The sequence below is a fragment of the Drosophila subpulchrella genome, chromosome 3R (genome assembly GCF_014743375.2).
Source record: "Drosophila subpulchrella strain 33 F10 #4 breed RU33 chromosome 3R, RU_Dsub_v1.1 Primary Assembly, whole genome shotgun sequence".
Classification (NCBI taxonomy): domain Eukaryota; kingdom Metazoa; phylum Arthropoda; class Insecta; order Diptera; family Drosophilidae; genus Drosophila; species Drosophila subpulchrella.
Window position 1 is genome coordinate 8,448,522 of NC_050609.1, and position 26,289 is coordinate 8,474,810.

The window sequence follows — 26,289 nt, forward strand, 5'->3', positions numbered from 1 at the left end:
AACTATTTATAAAGAATTTCCCTCCGTACGGTAAACAACTTGTGGGTACACTGTAAAAAAGGATCCGTGGCCTAAAAATTCAACTTGGCATTTTTGTTGGATTACTAAGTACTGTACCTGTTACATTTATCAACCAAAAACAAATGATTAAACCAAATTGTATATATTCTTAATCAATTTAAATTATTTATTCTACGTGGACCACTCACTAAATATTAAAAAAAAAATGCATTCTTAAAAGTTTGCTGGTAGAATTTAAGATTGGAAATGATGGCGTTACCTATAAAATATATTTCCTTTATAAATTGGATACCGAAAAATACAAAAATATTTTTTAAAACTATTGAAAACTTATTTCTATCTGTGTAGGCCAACTTAGAGATGGGCCCCCACTTTTCCGCTCCCCACTTTATTTTTCCATCTTCTTTCAGCAACTGGCACAATGCAATTGCATTGAAAACAAACAGTTAAGAATGTTTATAAACAAAACATAGAAAGAATGCGGTGGGTGGGAGGCGGAAAAGTGGGCGGGGCTGGGGCCAAAGTGGCGCAGAAGGTGAAAGTATAACGATGAATGTAAACAATAAATGGAGGTGCGAAAAAAATGCGTAAACAAAAATTGCATTGCAACAAAAAAGAGTTGGCAACATTCAAATGGCATGCAAGCAACATGTTGCTAAGCCAACAGCAACATCAACAAAAGATGAGAGAGAGCAGAGAGAGAGAGAGAGAGCGAGAGTTCATTCTCGAAGTTCGAATTTCGAAGAGAGTTTCTCGTGTGATATGAAAAATAACATTGAATTTTCATGCCGGCTGCTGTTGTTGCTCTTGCAATTTTACATGCAGCTGAAAAACAGCAACAAAGAAGAAAAACCAGGGAAATGCTGAAAAGCGCAGCCTCCCCCTGTTTTAACACCCACCCCACTCCCACCAGACATTGACCTTGATAGTGGTCGTTGTTGTTGCTGCTGCCGTTCTTCGCTTGATTGAGTGGCCAAAAGTTGTTGTTATTTTTGGTTACCGATAAGTACTGATTATAATGGAACCCGATATGTCCCATTTAACTTATGGTTTATATTAGAATGATGCACTCTTAATAGCCAGGTGTGGTAACTGATATCTTATAAGGTAACTACTTGGCTTTGAATCATTGAATCCAATTGTTCGATCTGTTTTGAATCCAAGGTAATTTTCAAACTAATATATTATATAATTACCAAATTGTTAACAAAATTATCCTTAAGCGTCAAATGACATGTAAAACAGTTGAGAACTATTATAGTAATCATATTCACTGATATAAAAATGGAATAGTAAATTTAAGTATCCGCATATTGAATTTCATATTTAAAATTAATACAAAAAACATATCAAGTTGCATAGTTAAAAGCGTATTTAAATATTTATATCAAATAAAAACTCCTCAAAAATATATTTTTTATTTTTTGAGCATACAAAATAATAAATTAAAATGTATGAAGTATTCAAATTTGTTTGTAAGCACATCAACGACAGTATTCTTCAAATAAATATTCAGTGTACACCTTATGTGACAATATTTTTATTATGATGGGCTTGGCTTATGTGATATATAAACATGGTGCTTATCACTTTCTTGCCTTTCATTTTATCACAGCTATGGAACTACCTATGTGTTTCCAAAAATTTCCATTACTATTGTAATGAGTTGTTAGGTTAAATGACTGTAAATGGTGATGGCATAGAAACCAATGAAATTTTTTAGAAATTACCAACCCAAATTTATAAATTTAATAAAAAAGAAACGACTAAATCAATTAAAATAAAAGTATCTATAAGATATCCATTGCTGTTGTAATGAGTTGGTAGGTTAAATGACTATAAATGGTAATGGCATAGAAACCAATGAACTTTTTTAGAAATTACCAACCAAAATTTTTAAATTCAATAAAAAGAAACGACTAAATCAATTAAAATAAAACAATCTATAAGACATATGGCATAAGCACGAGTTCAACGACTGCAGCATTTAATTGCAATGCTATCAAAAATTAAACATTCTTTGGGTAAGACATTCTAGCTGAGCCAGGGAAATTTAATATAAATATTTGTAATATTTGCAAAATTTTTAATATTATTTTTTGGAAACTTTAATAGGCGACACGAGCAACATCAACAATTTCCCAGCCGCCAGCGAAGGGCAACTGAGCGAAGGAAAATCTGCGGAAGCCCCGATTAGAATGAAAAGCCGGAGTGGGTTCATCCGCTCTCCACTCGCCGACTCTCTCGGGAAACCCCGGGGAGGGTTCATTTCGCCGAACTCTCTCTCTCGCCTCGGCAACGGGCGACCGAAGTTGCTGGCGTGCTGTTGCTGTTGCTGTTGCTGCCGCAGATGTTGCTGCTGGCCGCTGTTGCTGTTGCCGCCGTCGTCGGTCGCTCGAAACGAATTTGAAATTCAGTTTTTGACTCGACGTCGCTGAAAACGGACGCGTGTTGTCCCAAAAATCGGACTGAAAATTCTGAACGGAATACGAAACCTTCTCCAAGTTATGTGAAACATTACCGGATTATACAAAACACAAAAAAAGTTGAAATACCAACCAAAATATTTACCACACAATCGATTCACGCGCCGTGCAAAGCAAATAAATGTTTTGAAATATAATATCTGTGCTCCAAAGTGATACACCAAAAAGTTTTCAAAAAGCAAATCGAAATTTTCTAGGCTTTACATTGGAATAATTGGCTCGAATCTGATTTGATTAGCTACCAAAAAAGACAACCAGAAACAGTTTAAGCAAACCACTTGACAAATATCCGTTGGAGTATAAAAGCAGAAAAGCGGGTAAGTGGGCAGGGAAATGGAAAATGGAAAAATCAAACCTGGATATTGAAAAGTTTTAGGCATCGGATTACTGGGCGATTTGGGTTGAGCTTCTGTAGGCGATGGTAAATCTTCTTAGCGAAGATCAACGGAATTTCCCTTTGATAAGGCTATTACCACATTAAAATATGCCTAAAGTTGCGTTTTCTAATCTTCAAAGTGCGGTGACTAATTGAAATGGAGAGTAAAATAGCATTCCAGAGGAAGTGGGGCCATAAAAAATAAGATTTATGGGAGGAAGTAGGGAGAACGCCCGGGAATTATTCAAATAAGCAAGTGAAGGATTATATCTGATTCCAAACAAAATTCCCCGAAAGTGTGCGATGTGTCTATCAAGCAGATATGTTTATCCATATAGAATTACGACCGAGTGATGAGTGATTTTTGTAGAAACTATCTATCCAGATATCAGTTGGTGGCTCACAACTCTGGGGCTCCAAGAGAATATGTAAACAAATCATCTCTGGGGTTTTGCCGGGGCTGCGGCTTTCTTCACTTCTTCAAAGCGAAGAAACCGCCAAAGACCCAAGAAAATAAAGAGAAAAAAGAAGACCCAGTGAGACCTTTAATTATAACCAAATACTAGTTGAGGCGACACCTTTGTTTATCTGCATTCTTGTTTTGTGCCCTGTGTTTTTCCATTCTGTAAATTTGTTTAAATTATTAGCAAACGCGAAGCAACAAGTGCACCAAAGCGAAGTTCATTATTTTTCCCCGATTCTCCTTGGTGTAAATCCTTTTGGTAAATAAGTATCCCCCGCCTGTCGGCAGCGTAACTCATAAATTCACGCAAAATAAAATTTATGTATCTTTCGACTGTGGCCGGGGGAAGCCGGACAAGAAGATGTACGAAAGATCGCGATAAGATCTGGTCTTAAATGAGTTGTTAAACGGGAATCGTGGCCGCCATGGATATAAATAATAATAACAACTCAATCTGGAGTGGCGTGGGTAGCTTGAAAAGTCCCCGAACAAGTGAGCCAACTCGTTGCGGTCAAAGTTCTTGAATTGGTTTTGTGCTCCGTGTGAATGGGAACCTTTCTACCTGTTTGGCAAATTGAATTTTAATTCGGAATTGAGTTGTACACATGTCGGCCCTTTTTCACAGGATTTCCGCTTTGTGTTTAGCCTTTTTTTCAAATGAAATGAAGTCCCCGGCTAATTAGTATGCCAAACGTGTGCCCATGAAATTTACCACCCGACTGGCATTTCTCTCTAGCTGTAACATAAATTTCAGTAAAGTGTCATCTGCTCTAAGGCACAGAAAGAAATGTATAATATTTATTGCAGATGTAATCTTAAAGTGCAAATATATTATAGTTATTTTCGTTCTGTGTGATGTCTGCATCAAAGAACCAAGTTCATTGAATCGGGCAACTTATGGCATACGCCTAAGCTACTTACAAGGTAAACTCCGCACCGCTCCAGACTCAAACAGAAAGTATCTTATGCAAATAGGTCTTTGTATGGGGGACTGAAATAAAACATTGGCCGAAGAACATTAAGCAGTAAGAAATTGTAAACACAAAGCAAAATATTTGTTATACGCTTGTAAATTTATAGCGGCAGGAAAGTCCAGGAGGGCGTAGGAAAAGCGAAAGGAAAAGAAAAAGCCGGCTGTTGGGGGGGAAATTCGGGAGGCTGTTTTTCACGCTCAGCTGCCCGGCGGCCAAAGAGGAACTGGCACAAAAAAGAGCCGAGCCTGAATAACAAAAAAAACTTTATCGCAGTACTCGCAGGACATGAATTTCCAACACCCATCCCGCTTCGTCCTTAATGCTGAGTGACATTGATGTGACATGCCGTCATCTTGCCCTCTCCCTCTAACTTTGCTTTATTTAAAAGTTTTTCTCTCTTTCGGTTTTTTATTCGCCCAACGCCTCGGGGCGTGGCAAGTTGTGTTTGGTTAGTAGAGCACACACACCTTGTGGAAAACAACGCCTCTGGGGGACCCTTGGCCCTGGCAAATAATAAATGATATGTAAACTAAGTCAAAAGTTGCCGTGGGTTGGGTAAATCACAACTTGCGGGGGCCTACATCCCAGTAATTTGTGCGTGTGGCCAGGCCCGCAGGCATTTCCTACAGATTAAAGATGAAAAACTAGGAAAACGCCGGCTTTAATCTAATTTAAAAAAGTCCTACAAAAAATTTCATTTCAAAACCTTTAATATTCTCATTAAATTTATCTATCAGATAAACTAAATGTACATAAATTTCAAAAATAATTACTCTTTTATGGACCAGTTAGATAGTTCTTATCTTAAGCACATAAACCCTCAAGTAGATATCCTCTCACAGATTTTGCCAGCATTATTTCCAAGGATAATTCCAACTGTCTGCCACATTTGTTCCACTTACGAGTCCGACAATCCCCCGCCGCGATATCAATGCCCTAACTATAATGTCTCAATATGCGAGCCACAAAAAAGTAGAACCAAAGAGAACGAGAAGTGAGAGATACAAATTCTTACCTGAGCCGAGTTTTCCAAGGCCCAGACAACTACGACGCACCCATATCAATTTCCTCTATGCGACCCAAAACGAATTAAAATTACACATTGACTGGCGGTCAAAAAAAAAACAGAGGGAGAGGGATATATACCCTATAGACGGTAGGGATTTCGGAGATCCTTTGCCTGTCGCCAATGCCTGGAGAACATTTATCATTCCAGCTAATAAATGCGTTTCCCTTACCTGACCGACACGAACCCAATTCCAATTGAGTCATATATGGTTATAGCAACCCCCGATATGAGGCCTGACTTTTGGGCTGTGTCCATCTAATTTTACTTTTTTCCTTTCTCCTTATTTCTTTTTAAACAATTTCCCAATCAAACAATTCAATTATGGAAGTGTATGAATTTCAGCCAGCTGTTCTTGTACTTGAACCGCAATTGTCTTTTGTCAAGTACTGGAAGATGTTCTCCCGAAATAAATCAACGACGAGTTGAAAGTGCGTAAAAGTGAAAGTAAGATGGGAGAAATTATATTTTATATGTCGGGGGGAGAAATGAAAAACCCTTTAATTGGGCTTGAAGTGTTTGAGTTATGATGGGGAGGGGATCCGAAGTCACGGAATCTTAGAGTCCCTAAAATCGATTCCCAGACAGCTGTCCATAAGTATGCCCAGCTTTAAAGCAATTGCCCAAGTGTGCCCAGCTCAGGCTTTAAGACAATTATCTAAGTGCTTTGCCCCAGTCTTTGATTGCGGATCCATCTGCTCTTATCGAAACGAGTTGCCCACGCTAATTGCCCCCCGCACCTGATTCGGTTAGGACTTTGATTTCCATTACGCTTCCTTTTGAGCCTGTCCATAACATTTCCGTTTTACGCTTCAGTTAAGTCCGTTTCTTGGCTAAAAAGGAAGAGGCAGAGGGATGGTTTTAGGGATACGGATAGGGATGGGGATACTACAGGCAGTCGACTTAATCTCAAAACAAATCGATTTCGTTGACTGTCTGTCTTGGGCTTGGATTCCCTCCTTGGGTCTTTTTCAACACGATTTATTTCATTATTCTCGGCCTTTGCTTTTTTTTTTTAAGTTTTTGTCTGCCCAAGTTAATCACTCCGGCCAGACAATCCAATCGATTTTTGAAGAGAGCCCAGCCAAAACTAAAGCTTTAAGTTTTCTTGAAACCCAATCTTGTCTTTGGAGATTTCTTTTCCCGTTTTTATTTCGGTTTTACTTTTATTTTTGTCCGATTTCTTTTGTTATTTATTAGTTTGGTCCACGCTGGACTTCAATTCAATTCAATTTTCTTTACAACATCTCATCTTTGACATGTTTTGTGTGTCCGTCCAGCCGTCTGTTTGTCATTGTGTTTATATATCCAAGAGTTCCTCCGCCATTCTCCTCCCGTTTCCTTCTTCAGGCCGTTGTCGTCTTCGTTTTTAATATCTTTTAATCTCCAATGTCAACAGCGGCTTACATTTGATTGCAAGACAACACACACACACAGCACAGATACTGAGTGTATACTGTATATACTTTTTTTCAAGATCTTATCAGGTTGCAGTGCCTCGAATCGAGACTCTCCTCGCCGTTCCTCTCCAGAACTGTCAGCTAATTAAACGAAACCAACTGGCAACATATGTTGGGAATGGGAATGGGATTCGGAATCGGAATCGGAATAAGAATAAGATTCAGCCTCGGAACGAGATTCGATTCGACTCACAGTCTCAACCTTGGACTTGGACTACCCCACACAACAGCTGGGGAATTCTTGGGCTGTCAGTGCAACTGAGAGACAAGTCCCGAGTTACGATTTAAAAAAACCCATCCACTCATATATAAACCTACCTACTGCGCCTTATAACATATCCGATTGCCGCGCAGGACCATCAATCATCCGTCCTAACTCAATTGAACCCCGAAACCTTAACGCCGAAAAAGGTTTCAGCAAGTCAACCGTTTTTTCTCAATTATTTTGTCAGCATATGTGTGAAGAAAAAACACAACCGCAGCGAACAAAAAAAAAGGATAATAATAATAAAAGTATTGAAAATAGAAAGCAAGGAGCACACACGCTGGAAAAACTCGGGGTAAAACAATTGCCAGTGAGTCGACGGAAATCGGGGTGCAAAGGGATAAAAATAGCAGCGCTGGTGAGCAAAGTAAATAAAAATAAATAGCAAAAAATGGAAACGCATTAAGGAAAATCAATAAAAATTAACATTTGGTTACAGTGTGGAGGGGGTAGGTAGGTAGGTCGATTTTCCAGGGGGTGGTTAGGTGGAAGATTTTATTTTATTTTTCGGGATTTGGCGGACAGTCGTGTTCGCGGGAAAATGGGCAGGATCAGGCCAATTAAAGATAGGGGAACCCAACCATTACGTGCCAGGACATCCGTGTGTGAGATAATTAGCACACAAAAGGAGACAACATGCCACATGCTGAGTACTTTTCAACTAACCAGAGTCCTTTCTCCGCTCTCTTCTTTTATTTTCCAGCTACAAGGCCGCCAATGAAGGCTGTCCAGATGACAGCGATCGGGCAGCGAATTTGACACGCACCCAAAAACTTCAAAGCGACTCGAAACCGAACCGGGAAACCCAACATATAGATAATCCCCCGCAGCCCCGAAGATCGAGGAGGTATACCCGTACCACACCCCGTCCAGTCGAAATCACACCGAACCCAATGTGGAAAATGCTGGATATGATGGAACTGTCCGAGGCCGAGCTCTTCATGTTCGACTGCGACGACTGCTCGGGCACGCCCCTTGCCCCACCGCCCCAGTTCCTCATCCCGCCGCCCCCGAGGCCGCCGGCGTTGGCCGAATTCACGGTGGTGCCGCAGGATTGCAACGAGGAGCAGTTGGCCCAGCAACAATGGGATAGCGATGTCTGCCAGGCAATGCCGGTGAGTTGAAAATTCCTTACGAAAATCTCAGATACACACTTGGATAATTCGATTTCTAACTGAGAATCAATAAAAATGTGTGCAAAAAGCAGAATCCCAAGAATTTGCGCTGTACAATAAAGCATAGCATACTTTTAAATATCAATTTTAAATGATTTCAAATTGTACTCAATTTTAAACATAGAAACACCTTATTAAGTGATTTCAAATCCCTAAACAAGTTCAAAGATAAACACTTTACTCAAAGCTCAACCCAGCAGAGATTTCATTCCCTAACTTCGGTGACAAATTTCTTCCCCTTAGTGCAGCTTAGGCTGATTATAATTTTAAGGGCGTTGCAAATGGGATTTTCCGGCCCAACCCCCTCGAGGGGATGATTATGCAACACAACCCTCTCCTCGCATTGCCATAATGAGCCCTGCATTTTGGCACAGCTGTTGGGATTTTCCCCTAGACTGTTGATTTTCCGTTTCCCGAAACGAGTTGCAAGTGATTTGGCTTTTTGTGAGAGGTGTCAGAATTGTATGTTGCCTTATTGAATTATGTGCTGTATGCATATTAAAATAACAAAAGCCTTCTTGTCGCCTCTCAAGTGGTGGGTTGTGGCGGTGGGCGTGGCCGGGGGAGTCGATTATGAGCTGGTAGTGCTGCAAATAAATGTTAACAGTTGAGTAGGCACTCGAAAAATCTGCCAAAGTATCTGAATTGATTTATTGACACAGGAAAATTGCAACACCTGATTGGAAATCTGGCCTGATACGATAATTGGTGGATTATTATTTTGCTTCCTTAATAAAGGTTCACATAAAAATCCCTTAAACAACACTCAACCTTAAATATATGTGAAATGCGACCCCTACTCGAACTCTTCGACCTCTTTAAGGCCATTTAACTTTAAGTTAGCCACCCAAACAAAAAGAAAAAGGACTCGATGAAAAATTGCCAACATGCCACGCCCACTCGAGCACACATCGCCCACATTTTGGGTGCCGGCAGGAACCGCAAGGAATCACTTTAAAGCAAAGTGAAACAAATTTCCTTTCGTTTCAAGTCCTTTTGGCCTCCAGTTGCCGCAGCAACAGCTGTTGCTCCTTGGACTGTTGTTGTTGTTGCCCCCATCATTATAAGGACGAATAAGGACCACGATGATGACGATGATTCTTGGGCCTGGACCCTCCCCTCTTGGACAGTGGAAACACAGTCACAGTTACAGCTACAGAAATTACAATAACAATGAAAAGTTAAGCGGCAAAAAGGACAACAAAAAGCGTTTTTCGGCAACATATGGCCCCGAAATCAACCCTCAACTTTAAAAGGTTGTCAGCGGTTACAAGGCAAAAGCAGGAAAAATAGATATTTCTATATAATTTTTTGGGCTGCCCAGAAAAAAACAGGCAAATAGATAATTTTCCATGTGGAAAAACTGTAACTCAGCACTCGTCTAATCTGGGGCAAGTGTTTGTTTAGGCGCCGAAGGCTGGGGGTTCTCTGGTAAAACAAAGATCAAATTCCACATATCAACACCGCAGCGGTCATTGATAAAATGTTGGGGCACGTGAAATACAGGGAAAAAAAACAGCCCAACAGGGAACTCTAACCCCCGAATCTTTCAGCTCCAAGTCGAGTGTTTTCCACTTAATTTCCAACATGATAAATTTAAATAAATATAACCGAAAACGAAACGCAACGGAGTGAAATGGGAAAAAATGTATCCATATAAACCGGATCTGTGTGTGGTCCCCCGTCATCTTAGAGCATTTTCTGTGTGGGCACTTGAGGCTGTCGCCGTTGATTTATGCTGACAAATCAAACGTTAATGTTAACATGCAGTTTATGTCAGAAACTGTATCTCACGGCCCTCGCCTAAAGTATTCCGAAATCTAAAATCCATTCGAGAGATTATTTTAGATATTATGAGATCGTTCAAATGGCGAATTGCAATTCCACATAAATCGCAGGTAAACACACATTAAAATCTCGGCGAAATCAGCTTAAAATCAATTTGAGCAACCGAATCAATTTAATGGATTAGCGTTGACGAATAAAATTCAATGGCGAAAAGCTCTCTCGCTCGCCCATCAAATTGATAAGTTTAACGGGAATTGTGCCAATTTGGGGTTGTGCGTGCGTGTGTGTGTGGGTGTAATTGTCAACTGGGAGAAGGAAAAGCGAACGGAAAACCCCGGCGAGAAAAGCTGGAAAAAACCTTTAAAAGGCAAGCGGAAGTGGCATCCTCGCCAGACATGCGAAATTAAATTTCCAACGAGTGTGGAAGCCAAGGAGCAAAAATACTTGACAAGCAGCTTCTGATTTGCTCCAATGGGCGTGGCAGCAAATAATCCTTTTTCCAGCTTTCGCTTCCTTCTTCCTTGAGTCGAGTTATATATAGATCTATATATATATATATATTTGAGGAGCAGCTCTTCTTTAAGCAGACGAGAAACTGTTGAAGACGATGACAAAGGAGGGCGTTTCGGGGGCCGAAGGACCTCCAGACTTGGGTGTGTAGCAAATAGCATGACATTGATATCAAATGTCGTGAGAATGCGAAATTCCTTAGCTGTTTCCTCCTATATATATAGCAAAAATGTTGTTGCCTTTGGCTTTTGTTGTAGTCTGCTTTTGGGCGCTTTGGCTTTTTGGTTTCCCAGGCATGGGCGTTTGGGTGGGTGGTGTTGGCTTAGAATGACAAGGCCGTTGTTGCTGTTATTGTTGCTGCTGTTTAGTGTTGATGTTGTTTACAGTTGACATAGCCAGACACAGCTGCAGACAGTGGCGAAAATCAGTCAGGAAAAAAGGGAGCCGAATGAAAAATATTTGTGTGCACAAAAATTGAATTTTCATGCCATGATGTATGCTGGAAAAATATCCAAATATCCTTTTGCTTGAATAAATAAGATATTTTTTCTTGGGTGTCTGCTCTTAAACTTATTTAAAGCTGTTTGCACTTGATCTTTGCCCAGAAAAGTACCTAACTTGAAATACGTTCTTACCCCTTTTATTCCCCCTTGCAATTTACCATTTTCTGTTGCACTTTTCCACTACCACCAGCACATTATCGGCGCCATCTTAGCCACATCGGCCCAACAAGTTTCGCAACTCATTACACCCCCGAACATCTTATGGGAATGGGGCTCAATCACGAGCTGTTTCCAAACAATTGCACTGCCAAGTGGTTACAGAAAACCCAGGGGAGGATGGGGAGTAGGATATATCCACCAGGTCGATTCTCGATATGCACGTGCAATGAAATCGAAGTTGGGGTGCTAAAAAAAAATGGTGAAATAGGGGGGGTAAGGCCAGCCACACATGCATCGCATGTTCGGAAAAACTTTTGCCATGTTATCAAAGCAGCCAAGTTCTGGGCTTTGTTGCTGTTGCTGTTGCAAAATAGTTTTCATCCTGCAAGTGGCACGTGCTTGTTGCTGGCTTTTCCTTTTGTCGTGTTTTGATGGTGAAAACTTTTGTGTTTTTCTCATCAGGCACGAAAATGAAAACGCGCTAGTCGTTGACTTTGCGAGCGAAAAGTTGTTAACTTTAAACTTTTCTAGAGCGGTGAGAACTGCGAACTTTTCTGTAGGTGGCGTTAGCGGTGGAATTCATTTTGACGACTGATTCTGATGACTTGCCAAACGGTCCCCCGCATTCGACATTGTTGCCTGAGCTTTTTTATGCACCTTGGGCACACTTAAAAATTGGGTCAAGGCAAGCATTTCACTTCAGTTTATGGCCTACTCAAGGAGCCGCCCTTAGCCTGGTGATTTTTCATGATTAAAAAGTTGCCACAAGGCCGGAAAAACATTCGCCCCAAACACCGCCCCACAAAAACGCACACGCATAAAAGTAAACAACATCTTGCAGCTTTGGCTGCGTGAATCTCACTTTGCCTTATTCCCGCTTTTTATTATTATTATTTTTTCGGTAGGGTGTAAACTTTAAGCCATAATTTTATATTCCGCCCCGCAGCCGAGAGCCGAAACCCGCCGACTAATGGCTTTTGTTGTCTGCAAGTTGAAGGAGGGCTTAATTATTTTATCGGCCAAGTTGCTCTCGGTGCACCGAAAGAAAAAAATATTAATTTGGGTTTCTAATAAAATAATATCTGTATACTTTCAAAAGACTTATCAATATGAGTTTAGAAAATTGATTTTAAATGTTTATTGAGTTAACCCAATTTTTCCGAGTGCCTTCTGTTTGCATTTCCCTGTATTGTGTATTCCCTAGACATAAATCGTTCAAACTCTTATCGTTATCTTGTGTTTACATTGCCTACTCCTTTTTTCCTGCTTTTCTTTATTTAATTTAATTTATGGAATGCCCAGGGGCCAGGGAGAGTGTGTGTTGTGTTGTTAAATGGGAACCGAGAGGGGTGAGCGGTTATTACAAACGGCCCAGATGGAAAGCCTTCAATCATACCGGTGGCACTGCTTATCTGGGCAAACAGCGGCCAACTCTACTTCTGTTGTTATCGATAATGCGACTCTGTTCGCTTTATTTGTGGTACTCCCCTTTTTATCTTTAGGTTAATCCGTAAGGCAGCTGGAAGCGTTTCGGTGGCAATCGACAACTGTCGCAATGTGTACAGTTATTGCCCCCGCCAGAAACAAGCTCCACTCACTTATTTGCTTGGCCCCAAAATGAGCATTACAAATAGGTAAACGCATGTATGTATTTTAGATTTATCGATTATCAACGCACAAGCTGGCAGTCACGCACAATGCAGTTCAAAGTTGACTGGAAAATGTGTGAAGCGTACGAAATGAAAGAGGGAAATGTTGCCAGGGCGAGACAAAAGGAAATTGTTTCATTTTCTTTTCACCGACTGAAGAAAAAAATTGAATGACGCAAGTGTGATTTTTATTAATTCAATTGGGAATATGTGGTGGAAAAAGAGGGGTGAACTTATATTATTGTAGGAGAACGGGTGAGGCATATTTGTAGTAATAACAATTTTGTCACTTTTAAAAAAATTTATTAAATACTAATCGATAGATAAAATATTTTATTTCCTAAAAATTTGTATAATGCAAAATGTATCTTATTTTTTCAATAATATACTAAATATTTTTTTGTTGGTTGTACCGCCCTTGGCGATTCCCCCGAGTCTCTTGAACTGCTCCAAATTCAATCTAAAGCCCAAAAAGAAAAGACAGGGGGAAAATCTCGTGTCAGGTCTCATTAATCAATTTGATTACGAGCATTTGGGCAGTTCCCCCGCCAGATTTCGAGCTTTTGGCGCTGCACTGCACACACATGCCACACATAATTGTTTAATTTATTATTATTTGTATTTGGTTTTCGGAGTCGCTCGGCGATTTGTCTCTGAATGGGTTTCAAAATACAAATTTCTTAATTTTTATTTGTGTGCTTTTGGCTTGGCGCGGTGATAAGCAATTCCCTTGCCCCTGCCCGCTTTTCCCCCCTTTTTTTTGTTCGATAATTTAAACAATTTCGCCATGTGGAAGGCGGCTGTTGGATGTCAATATTTTAATGGCTTATCTCATGGGGCTAGATGGAAATGCTCTCTTGTAACTTCTGTTTGTTTACGCTCTCGATCCGCGTATTGGTTGCTCTCAATGAATAATATGAATAATATTTATATTCGCCGCGAGCGCATGATTAATCACTATGCTCGAACTGATAAGCGTTTGAATCGCTTTGTGAGCAGCCAGTGCTTCCGCATTTTGTGGCAAAACTGTGCCACTCGTATTTGTGTTTGATGTGGGCAAACAAATCAAAATCGGAAAGTTGGAAAAATGCTTTTAATAAATTAGTAAATGCACAAAATGCATTACGAATTGAAGAGTAACCTACATTCGAAAACAAAGAGAGCCAGTTAAATACAAACAAACAGCCGGCGAAATTATTTGCACAGCTGTCAAAGTTTGACCCCATTTCCTTTTCCTGTGTGTGCTTGCATCCCTCTCACTCGCTCTCTCTGTCGCCCTCTCACTCGCTCCCAAAAAATATTTTCCATGTTTTTGAGTGATTTATGCCGTGTGTGTGCCCCAATGACAGGTGCATTTGTGGAAGACTTTTCCCCACTTCTTCGCTTTTTTGTTTGGTTTTGGCTTTTTCAAGTTTGACTCTCGGGTCAAACGCCCAACGAAAATGAAATAAATTAAGAAATAAATAAAAATATTTAATGCAAAATATTTGGGTTTATCTTCTTGTGACAGGTGAGAGGCGGAAAGCTGATAGGCAGAGTTGTCTGTCGAGAGAGATTAGAGAAATGTTTGAGTGGAATTTTGATTTTTGGTATTTCCCAAATTAGGATTTTCACAGAAAAAACACACCCACACCCACAACTTATCAATCTTTATTAACTTTTCGTATCAACTGATTTCCCTTATTTATCCCCGACTTCATCATTAATTTAGTAACTTTTTTGCATGCCCAAGCATAAACTCAAAGGCAAATTGCCCGCCTTATCCCCCACTCAGCTGACCTTAATTTCCTGGGCCTGGTCAGAAGCAGGAAAAAAGGTAAAACGCCCACACTTCCCAGCCTGAGTTTGAGGAAAAGCCAAAGTAACCGAAAGGTTAACAGCCCAAGTCGCGTGCGCTGCGCTTTTGTTTGCATTTCGTTAGGCATATTTACGAAAATATTTTCCTCTTTCCAACTGTTTGGATTGGTTTTCCTTTTGGCCTCGCGTTTTTGGGCTTTGTTTATATGCAAAATGGCTTTGTGTTTGAGTTGAGCGTTGATTTACTCACATTTAACTTTTACTTTTACCCATACTTATACTAAGACCTCTGTTCTACCCTCTATATCTTTGCAGATCTTGGATGCCAGCCTGTACAGCAGTCAGTCGTTGGCCACATCGGCCATGATAGCCGTGTTCGCGCTATTCTTGGTCTTGATTGTACTCTTCTCGTCGCTGTTCATTTGGAAGTAAGTACACTTGAAAAATATATTACTTAAATAAATGGGGAGCATTAGAAAAACAGGTTTTTATTTTTTGATAAGAACAGAAATATATTTTTTAAAACATTAGAATGCTATTTTAAAGGGGAGTATATATACTCCTATAGGAAAATCTATCTATATATATGATCTGCAATTGATCTCCTACATTTTTTTTTCGGTGTCCTTAGCCGGATCCCCGCAATGACTCAATTACTTGGCCTGGCCCACACACACACCATAGTTTTCCCCCCTGCAAACGCCTTGTGTGGCTTTGTCTTGACTATTACGGCGGCTTGTCCCCTTCTGGCAACTATTTTTTTTTTTCTGTTTTCTCCTCTTTACTTTACCGCAGTGGAAGCTGCAGACTTTTGAGGCTTTAAAGGAGGCGTTAACCATTGCCTGCAACATGTTGCTCTTTTGCCTTTATGATTTATGTGGCCCCTAACCGCAGGAAAAAAGTTTCCAGTGGTAGATAGCTGAGATGCGATAAAGTGGCGGAGTGCGCCTTCGTTTCATAGAAAATGTTTGGATTGCGTAGCGAAATTAAAAGCACTTTAATTTTTAAAACACATACCCCCAAGTAGAACTGAAATAATGAAATTTGCGAAAATTTCACTGGTCCAAAATGGCAACTCTAAAAAACTTAATCAACTCGGGCAGCTGAGAGGATAATAAATTCTCCAGCGGCACTGGCAAATAAAATTCAGTGCAGGTGAACTGGTAAAAACGCGGTGGCCAAAAGTGTTGAGCCGCAAAAATGTTCACGCCATATAAAAAATGCAAGCAATGCATAAACATTATAAAACTATATCAAAAATGTATGTAAACATGCGAGCAAAAAATGTGGAAAAATAGTAGAAAATAAGCTGGAGAAATAAAAACCCATTTGCTAAAGCTGTTCAAAGAGAGAGAGAGAAAGAGACGGGTAGCGGGCGAAAGAAAGAGAGGGGAAAAGCGCGTTGCCAAACGAAAATTAATGTAGTCTACTTTTGAGCGGAGCCACACTGACCTATATGGTCATGTAAGTGTGTGTGTGTGAGTGTGTGAGTGTGTGCGTGTGCGGGTGCACTTAAAACCGAAACTAAATTAAATTGAAATTTTAAATAAATGTTGCTGCTGCAGCTACAAGAAAAAAGCACGTGAGAAATGGTTCAGGCACACACACAAATCAACTTTTAGTTGGTTGAGAAAAAAACCCACACACACACAGCCATCCAAGTAAAGATATAAAACAATTTACTTTTACAGTCTCCGCAAAAAAAAACAACGAAAAAAACACTCAAAAAAACCCAGTCAGATTGCAAACGAAATGAAATCTGCTGCAGAAATAAACCACAAAAGAGGGGCAGCAAAAAGGGGGCGAATGAAACAAGCCCTGGACATTGTTTGCATGTAATGCAGTGTGGAAACAGAGCCCGGAAAAGCTGGGAAAGCTGGAAAAGATTTTTGCACGCACAGCAGAGTAGAACAGAGCGAGGTGGCTAGATAATGGCTATGGGCAAGGCCAAAGCTTTACACATCTGTATCTTTTTTTCCAACCCCCCGCCTTTAAAGGGTTAAAGCTGAACTCAAGGATGTGGGATTTCTGGGATACAAGAGGCCCAAAACCAAGGGCCCATTCTATACCGCTCATTAACATCAACAAGTGTTGAAGTTACATGCTTCCCCGAAAACCCAAGGCTGTCCCAAAATCGATTTTCCTTTCAACAACAATACGCAACTTGTTCGGAAATATTCATGGGTCTGTGGGAAAAAAGTGGGTGGGAGTTATGGCTACAAGCGATTTTCATACATATTCATTAAAGTTTGCTGACCGCACGCACGCACTGTGGGTGGAAAATGTTTGGGAAAATGTATTGGGGGTGGTCCTTGGGAAAACACTGAATGTTGTTGTTGTGCTCCATCATTTTTGAGGTTATGCCTCGCCATAACAAAGGCAGCAAAAAATACAGGACAAACGGGCATCTTTATTGCATAGTTATCTATGCATGCGTGTGTGGGTGTATCTGCTTTAAGTGTCCAACTGACCTCCCCCTTCTTGCCACCCACCAAAAAATGTATCTGTGTGTTTGGGCCATTTTTGTGGCATTTATGATGTGGCACATTATTTTTGCTTTTATGTGCTGCGTGTCCTGGTGCCCCGAAGGAAAAATGAGGAGCAGAGAAAAGAAACACACAACTATGAAAAGCCATAAATAAAATAGCAACTAATTTTATTTATATTTCTGTTCGAGCCTCAAACAAATCAAATAGTCATAGCATTACTGCAAGAAAAAGTCTGTGGCTTTGTTCAGTGGAATTCTTGATTCCCGTGCTGCTGTTGCTTTATTCCGCACGCTTTGTGGCCTTTAAATTCTTCATAAATAATTAATTAAAATGCCCCGACAGATTGCCCCCAACCGATTATCATATAAAATTCAAACCATAAATTGCATTTATTATGATGCATTCTGCCCTTTTTTTCACCCCTCACCATTTCCGCTGGTAATTACCTTAATTATTTTAATAAACCGCCAGAGTGTTTTCAGCACTCTCCGATTGCCACACACTTTGCTGCAAATGTTTGCATGCCACACCAAAAACCATATGCAACATGTGTGCGTGTGGCGGTGGTAAAATGACAAAAAATGATGAGTATGAAAAAAATCTGAAGCCCTTGTTATTAAAATTGTTAACATTGTCGTCAGTTAATAATATTTCAATAAATGTATATGCTTAATTTGTGCGCAAATACTTTCGCCCGGCAAATGGCGGTAAAATGTTTTACAAATTTAAGGCCGCAGCAAAGTCAAGGCCTTGGCAAAATGTTCATTCATATTAAATGAGCGGGGCAACCCTGGCAACCACGAGAAGTAAAAGTTATGGCAGCATTAACGTTGTTGACTCTTAAATAAATAAAATCAATTTTACCTGACTGTTCTGACTTGTTCTCGAGTCGGACACGTAAGGCCCTTCCCATCAAGTATGCAATAACAATCACAATTTCAGCATATTACAGCGAAAGGAGCGTAGCTCATCGTGGTTGTCTTGGCAATTTCCTTTTTAATCAAATGCAACTCGGGGTCTTCCAGAGTTGCCACGTTACTGTATAACTCACGCCGGCAACAGCTGTCCCTTCCCACTTTTCCTGCCTTCGGCTGCTTTTGGTAATTTGATGCCTAGTCGAGTCTTGCCCTGCGGTTTTGTCTCTGCGGTCAGTTTGTTTGTTGGCCGGCTGGCTGGTCAACTGCAGTGAAATTATGCAATGGTCATTCCGAAGGGGTTTTCGAAGGGGGATTCGAAGGGGAAGAGGCAGACCACCAAAGTGGCGGTGTCGGTTTTGTGGCCCCAGTAAGCAGTCAAATAGCATTTACTTTGACTGCAGTTCAAACGAAATTATTGCCTGGGAAAATGTATTCATTAAGTGCGGTGAACAAAAAATGCAGGAAATTAGTTGGACTGCAAAATGGTGGGTCAAGCGAATTTCGTAGTTACGAAACATCTTTGAAAGTATATACTTAAATATTTAAAAGACTAAATTGATTGAATAGGAATCCTTTCATTTGGTACATTTCTTTTTATCTATGCAGATTTTGAGTTCTGCCTGTTTACTTACCTAGTTAGAATTTTTTTTTCTGCAATTTCCATATCAAAGTCTTAACACGCCTGTTTCTATCATTCAACTCCCACATTTGCCAATACCTTGGGAATATTTGCAGTACTTCTCCTTGTTCTTTTCCCCAGTTCTATTTGGTTTTGTTCCCTTTGTAGTTTTACTTTTTTACGTGCCCGTCTCTGCTTTTTGCAACCCCCAAAAGAGTGAGGACCAGGAACTTTAGTTCAGAGTTCATAAATAAAAGATTCACTTCTTGCCAGGACGTAACTCCCGCACACGCACACAATCACATTGTTGCCCCTTTTGTTGCCGGCTACTTTTTATTGTAAATTGCTTATGCCAAAAGGAAAAGCCCGTGTCTGCTTCTGATTCTGTTGCTGTTCCAGCCCCCCAAAGGTATTTCCCATTTCGCATTTGGCTTAAGCTCTGCTTCGCTTCAACCCCTTCAGCTTGTGCATATATCGAGCATACAAATGGTTTACTTTCTTGCCAAATTGTACGACACTCTGGGGGATGCCCCCGAGTCCTTTGGCCTCTCTTTATGGCCAGTTGGCCATAACGCTTAGAAATCAAACAAGCCTCTCAAAGGGTTAAGCCAACAGGGTTGCCGCCTCTCTCCACTTTCCGCATTCATTCTTGATTTCGTTTTTACGCCTCGTAAGTGAAATGAAATGAAATGGAATGGTGTGGGACTGGGACAGAAGTCGAGTGCGGAGTGCCTTGGCTTGTGGCATGCCACATTATTTAATTTACTTTTAAGAATATTCCAACAGGCAGACATCCACATCCACATCCACATCCTCATTCCCAGCGAAACACTCCTCCTTGTCTTACTCTCACCCAAAAGTCAACAAGCTGCTCTTCAGCAGGCTAACATGAAATGCGAGAGGCGTGTGTGTGGGCTGTCTATTATATCCTGCAGGGAATCTAGGATATAGCACTTTCCTAGATACAGTTTGTTACTCAGCCAATAGAGTCTTGAAGTATTTAATCTCAAAATGCCTGAGTGCTCTTATTTTAATTGGATCTATCCAGTTTAGCTTTAAGTAGTTCTTCAAAATTTAAATTCCTTAACATGTTTACCATTATATTTGAAATCCCTTAAGGAAATTATTTATAAGGTCAAACAAAATTCGTCGGTTAGCAGATTTTTTCCTTTCCTCCAGGCGAAACCCCTAAAAGTAGGCAAGCATTTTTAATGTCTTCCCACAATCAGTATCCACGTGTGCGTCTGTGTCTGTGTTTGGCTGGGAGTTTTTACGAGCGACTTCCGTTTTGACATCGCAACATGTTTACCTACAAGACATTACAAGGATGTCGTGCTCATCCTTCCCCCAGTTACGTGGCGTCAATTTAATTTCACATTTTTCATTATGCTTATGGCTGCCTGGGTTCCAGCTCCACCTTCTCAAGGCTGTCTGTGTTCTTTGCCAGGGGCAACACTTAATTATGTTCATTATTTTCATGGCACGCGGTTGTCGCTCCTTGGGAATCCCCGCCTTTTTTGCCGGCTCATCATCATTCTGACATCCTCGACGCTTTGTGCTCATTTAAATTGAATTTCGGCTGTGTGTTTGTGCGCTGGCATTCTTTATTAATCAAATTGTTTTCGGGCAATTTTGCAAAGGAGGCAAAAGCTTGGCCCTTGGCTTGTTTACCTGACATTTATCAAGGTTGCTTCGCCGCCCAGTTGGTCATTACAAATCGATTTATCTCTGGCTTGGGCCAAGAACTTATGGCTCTATTAGCCTGGGGTGGGGAAGGCGAAAGAGCAATGCTAAATGTTTGCCAAAGCCGAGCAACATCATCATCATCATCAGTCTTTCTTAGCCATCCTCGAAGCACCTACCTACATATTTATTAATCTCTTCTCTCTTTATTTCCTTGCAGAAACAAGCGGAAGGTGCAGAATCTCCTGCCCTGCAAGACACCCACCCGCGGCCCCCTCAATGGAGCCATGCCCCTGGGCGGTGGCACCTTGGGATCGGCGCACCATCATCACCATCACGGGATGTACGAGGATCCCGATGCGCACTTGGGTCACCATAGACCCCTGGTGATGCATCGGCATCATCATCACCAGCAGCTGGCCCACCATCATCACTATCAGCAGCATCACTCCGAGGTTAGTACTCATCTTTATATCCTTTCGGGAGTACCTATACAATAAGATTTCCGATTTTCGGTTCCCACCCTCACCTCACATTCAACTGACAAACATTACGACAATCGCTGTCAAAACATTGCGCAGTCATTGTCTCGAGTTCAGGTTACTGGTTACTGGTCTGTTTTTGATCCTGTCACATGCAATTCAATTGAAAGACGAAACCACATTTCCTTCGCGGCAAGGATATCCCTTTCTGCATATTATTCATTTATGTGTATGGCTCTTTATGCCCATTGTACGCCTCAATTTACACTTGAACTTGACATGACACATATATATGTATAATATAACCGGGGGATATATTCTGAAGACATGTCGTATCCTGTGCCTACCCCCAGTCAGCTTAATTTCAGATCCTTTGTGTGCCTAAATATTTTACGACTCTGACGCCTCGAAGGCTTTTTTCTGACCCAAAACGTGTTTTCTTTATGACGCGCTCTCTCACCCTCGGGTTTATTCCATTTTTTCATATTTTATGTTCGAGTTTTGCGCTTTTGTCGGGACTCAACTTAGCCCATTCCTTGAAGTGTGTGTTTATTTTATTGTCTAATAAACAGCTCCTTTAGGGTGCTTAATATGAACTGGCGGCTTAAGTATATTCCAGTTCAATTAGTTTCTATATTTTAAAACCCATTTTCTGCTTAGTATTCATATCTCGCCGCCATTTCCAATTAGTTGGGCATTTGCCCTAGTTCTTAAAGCTCAATTGGTGGAAGGGAAAAGCCCTTCCACTTTTACTCTTAATACTTTAACTGGGGCATTTTTACTTCCTTGTTTTTTTTCTTACGCATTTATTATTCATTTTCTCGTGGCATTTTTAACTTCTTCTTTTTTTTGCCTTTGTCAGCTTTGTTCTGTTTCAACAACTGCTTATGCTGCTCGGTTGCCTTGCTTCCCTTCCAACTTGCCCCTTTTTCTCCTGTCACATTTCAAAGTCCTGCCGGAGGGTACGTGGCTGTAAAGCGGCTTACCAGGGAAAACCTTTTTCTTTCCCGCAAGAGGGTTGCAAATTGCACACGAAGCATAAAAGTGGCATAATAATAAGGTGTACTTATAATAATCATTTTTAAAAATATTTTTTTTTACCAGACTGACGTTGAAAACTCATAGATTTTTAAAAATTAAAAGTAGTAACTATTTTTCTCTGTGTATTTAAAAGCGAATGTAGGGCCGACCCTTTTCTCAATCCCTTCTTCAACGCTCCTTCTTCTTTTACAATAACTTACTAATTTATTTTTCTTGTTCTCATTACAGCTGCTCCAAGGCAAAAGCATACACTATCCCAGCGGCTATCCCATGACGCGTTCGCCTCCATTCCTGGTCAGCTCCTCACCTGGACCCGATCCCTATCGCTCCAATGACAATGTGTACGAGGAACTGGGACCGGGACGCGTTGATTCCGATGGTGAATCGGAGCCGCCACTTCATTCCGATGATGATTTCGCCGAGGACGAACTGTCGCTGCCAGGCGAATGCAGTTTCCAGAAGGATACCAATCTGCCAGCCGCCGCCGGTGCCACGCCCTATCACGAGAGGGCGGCTAGTACCAGCACGGGAGCAACAGGTGGAGCTGGCGTGGCAGTCACAACCTCCTCCAACCTGCCACAGGCCACCCAAGAGCGCCACAGTGTCCTGAGCAGTGGTTCCTCGACGGGTCAGGATGCCTCCACGGCCACAGCTTCCTCGGCCAGCAACAATAATCATGAGTTGGCAGCGGGATCGAGCAGTCGGCGTACAGCTCGCACGCGACAAAGTCGTACCACCCAGAATCAGAATCAGGAACAGGATCTCAACAACAGCAGTTCCACGGCGGATATAGCCGACTTGGCACCGCTCTACGACAACCGCAGCAATCTCATGTCCCTGGGCTACATGGCCCGCTCGACGGCACCGCAATTCTACAACACCCTGGAGCACGAGGTGGAGCGTAGGAATCGGATTAATGCCCAGCTGAGTAAAGTTCCAGTGCCTCCGCTTTCCACGATCTACAGGGAACGCATTCGCTATCCCAATGCCAGCCAGCAGTATCCATCGAGTGCGGCCAGTGGTTTGATGGCAGCCACCATGAGGGCGAGAACTCAGCCCAGGGTACTAGATCGTCGATTGGCACCCCATCAGCATCAGCACCATCGCATCCACGCGGCTCCAATGGCCCAGGAACCGTCCTACTGCTATGCGGAGCCCATGTATAATGCCAACTATTACTACGAAAGTGCTGGTGCCGCCAGACCTTATGCCTCCACATTGCTGCCCACTGCCGGTGACTACAGGCATCCCTATGGGGACTCGAGTTTTGGTTCCGATTCGGGATACAGCCACCATACGCCTGCCAGCTCAATTGGGCGACAGGATTACGACCTCGCCGAGCCACAAGTGCAAGCCCAACCGAAACCAAGCAAACTGAGTTCGGCCCTGAACTTCAGTTGGAACCGGAACTCTCGGGTCAAGGGTACACCTGGTGGGGCTATGCCGAAAACCTCGGGAAATAGCAGCAATAGCAGTGCCACCAGTCCCAACAACAACAGCAGCGCCTGCTCCACCGTCACATCTCAATTGGAAAACAACAATGCGGCCAGTCTCTCGCCAGCGTAGATAAACTAATGGAAGTATTCCTAAAAAATATATCCTTGTAAATAGGGGCCTAAAACCCAAAAAAATAAACCCTTGTACAGTTAGTCATATCTTCTAAGCTAAGTATACTAAATATCAAAACTGTCCTGCGTGTACATCGTCAAAGCAATAGTTATTTAACAGATATACTATAATCGATGCAGAGAGCCCAAAGTTTCTTGATAGCACTATCAAAGAGGGTTGCCATACCACCAAGTTTAAGCTCTGTTTCAAAAGCAAGAACTTGTCGCAAAGCAAAGAACTTATAGGTCATAAGTGTTTTTCCAATGTGATTGCCAAATTCTACATTATAATACTAAACTAAACTAAAAACTGCGAAACTAATTTATAATATAGTTATATTTAAAGAATGTCTATAATGTACCCCTAAGTTTAAATTTAGTTTTGTTTGTTATTTTAGTTTTTAAGTGAAGAATAAGCAGAGGAGAGCTGCTAAAGAAAAATGCGTTGAACTGAAGGTCAACAAAAATATACCAAAATATTAAAAAAAAACAAATTAATATCAATGAAGTGGATTTTTTATTTTTTAATTTTTCGTTGATCTTTATAAAATTGTTTGCGACATTTTCTGCCTTTTCTTGTCCTATTTTCCATTATCTTTTCGTCCTTCTCTGTTCTGACAGCTTAAAAACTCCATATTTTTTAATTCCCACTATGGTAACACCAACCTCATCTTTCTTTTTGACCTCCAATCTGTATAGCAACACCTTTCACCTCTATCTTCTCTTCTAATGTTAAATTTTAACGAACAGGATCGCCTTCCGTTATCAATTTTGCCCTTTTATTAATATATAGCGCACTTTTAGGCGCCGAAATAAATTCGACCAGCTTATGTTATTTTTCTCTGCATACTTTTTGGAGGAACTATAAATGTTACTTAACAGTGGTGAACGCCTTTGTTATTTCACAGCCCAAAAATTATTTCTTCGATTTTCTCACAGAGTTAATAAATTTACTATTTCTTCGTTAATTGCAGTGCTGATTTTGTTAAGCATAAATTGCATTTGTGTAATGCATTTAACCGCAGCCTTTGAAGAAACGACTACCAAAGGCTCTAAAAAGACTGTTTACATATAAAAGAACAACATATTTTACTTACTACCGAAACAATAATAAGCTGTATAAACTTAATTCTAGTTGGTAAAGCTTTGTAAACTATATCTTGATGATGAATCCAAGCAAGAAGCGAAAACGAAAATCAGATAAAACACCCATTAGGTATATCGAGTGAACCATTTTAGCGGGTGCCCTTGTCAATGAATCCCCGCAATATAGAAGACACTGCCTAGGTTGTATGAGAACTGTAAATAGCAGAAGGGGATCATTGCCTCCCCCTGCCATGTAACCGGTAAAACTATCCACTTATAGTCCCCGCCCATCCCCATTTTTCCCCAGCGATGTGTGAGAGGAAGTGAAATGTTAAATTTTCTTATATGAGCACAATGCAATGTATCCTATAAACCGTAGTCTATACATACATACATATTCGTACGTAGAGTACATATAGCTTAGAATTGGACATGAACCCATGATGATATGCTTATATTGATAAGAGCCGATCCTTAGACCTCCCCTCCCACGAGTAGCAACTTAAAAGGATAAAAACTTAGCCTAGATTAACTTCTTCAGCCATCAGCCATATGATATGCAATAATTGCTTTAGATCAAGTTCAAGTCGTTGTGATTTTTGGAAAACCGCCTATAAAATTCAAGGTCTCTATATAGGACGTATATACATAGATATGGTATGAAACAGACCCAGATAAATACAATGCAGTAGCACAATCATCGAGCGAGTGACAACAAAAAAACGAACAGCAGCTTACAAGGACTAATACTAATCCTAAAAATTAACTAGATATATGGTTCTCATCTTATAATTTCTAAAACAAACTGACAAACTAAAAAGTAGTACTTTAATCCAATTCAATATTTCATGAATTATATTTTCGAATGGTTCTATCGTTAACAGACTCAATTTCTTAACTATTCTTATTTGAATCTTACATATCAACGATCGTATTTATGTAATATAGCACACCTGGTTTCTAATACTATCAATATCAGTACAAACACTATATTAAAGACAAAAAAAAACTTTTATCCTAAACTTAAACCTTCCAAGCAAACCAAACTCGATAAGAACTTTTTCTCCATCGCAAGTTGTACATACGGACGTCAATAAGAAAATTTCGCTGTAGTTCTTCCAAAAAATTAAACAATAAATGTTAAAGAAATTCTATAAACTCTTTTGTTAGGCATCAAATTGAATTGAACTAATTTGTATTGTATGTAAATAATTGTTTTCTTGTTAATTTACTAAACAATTTTGGATAGCATATCAAGCCTATGACTCTATTTAAAGATCTTTCGTATACCAACTAAATCATTTTCTACAAGTGCTTAGATTTTATATGGACTATGAAGAGTATCTTTTCATTTAAATGCAAAGAGAAAAAACAAAAAAGGAGCGATTTAATCGAATTTATAATGTTTAATAGCAGTTAATCGAAGTAAACAGAAGTCCCAGTGGGAAAAGACCCAAACATCAATATAAATATCAATTAAATTAACACAATGATTAGCAATTAATTATGCCCCAACAACTAGTTAGTTTATACATTTTTTGTAAAACCAATTAAGCAATTAGTTTCACCTTTGTCTATAAGCAGATATGGATAATAATTAAAAGAACGAAAAAGAAAATCCAAAAAACAAACCAAATTATGAAATATAAAAAAGGATGTTTGATTTATGCTTT

General features: G+C 40.5%; 1 protein-coding gene across 1 annotated transcript; it reads left to right on the top strand.

Annotated features, from left to right (window-relative positions):
- Nucleotides 1–2,445: 2,445 nt before the first annotated feature.
- On the top strand, nt 2,446–26,240 carry LOC119563278 (TSC22 domain family protein 1). Its single transcript, XM_037876601.1, has 5 exons — nt 2,446–2,824; nt 7,815–8,226; nt 15,008–15,120; nt 20,621–20,855; nt 22,152–26,240. The coding sequence occupies exons 2-5, from the start codon at nt 8,005–8,007 to the stop codon at nt 23,487–23,489; spliced, it is 1,908 nt and encodes a 635-aa protein (XP_037732529.1). The 5' UTR covers nt 2,446–2,824; nt 7,815–8,004; the 3' UTR covers nt 23,490–26,240.
- The last annotated feature ends 49 nt before the right edge of the window (nt 26,241–26,289 follow it).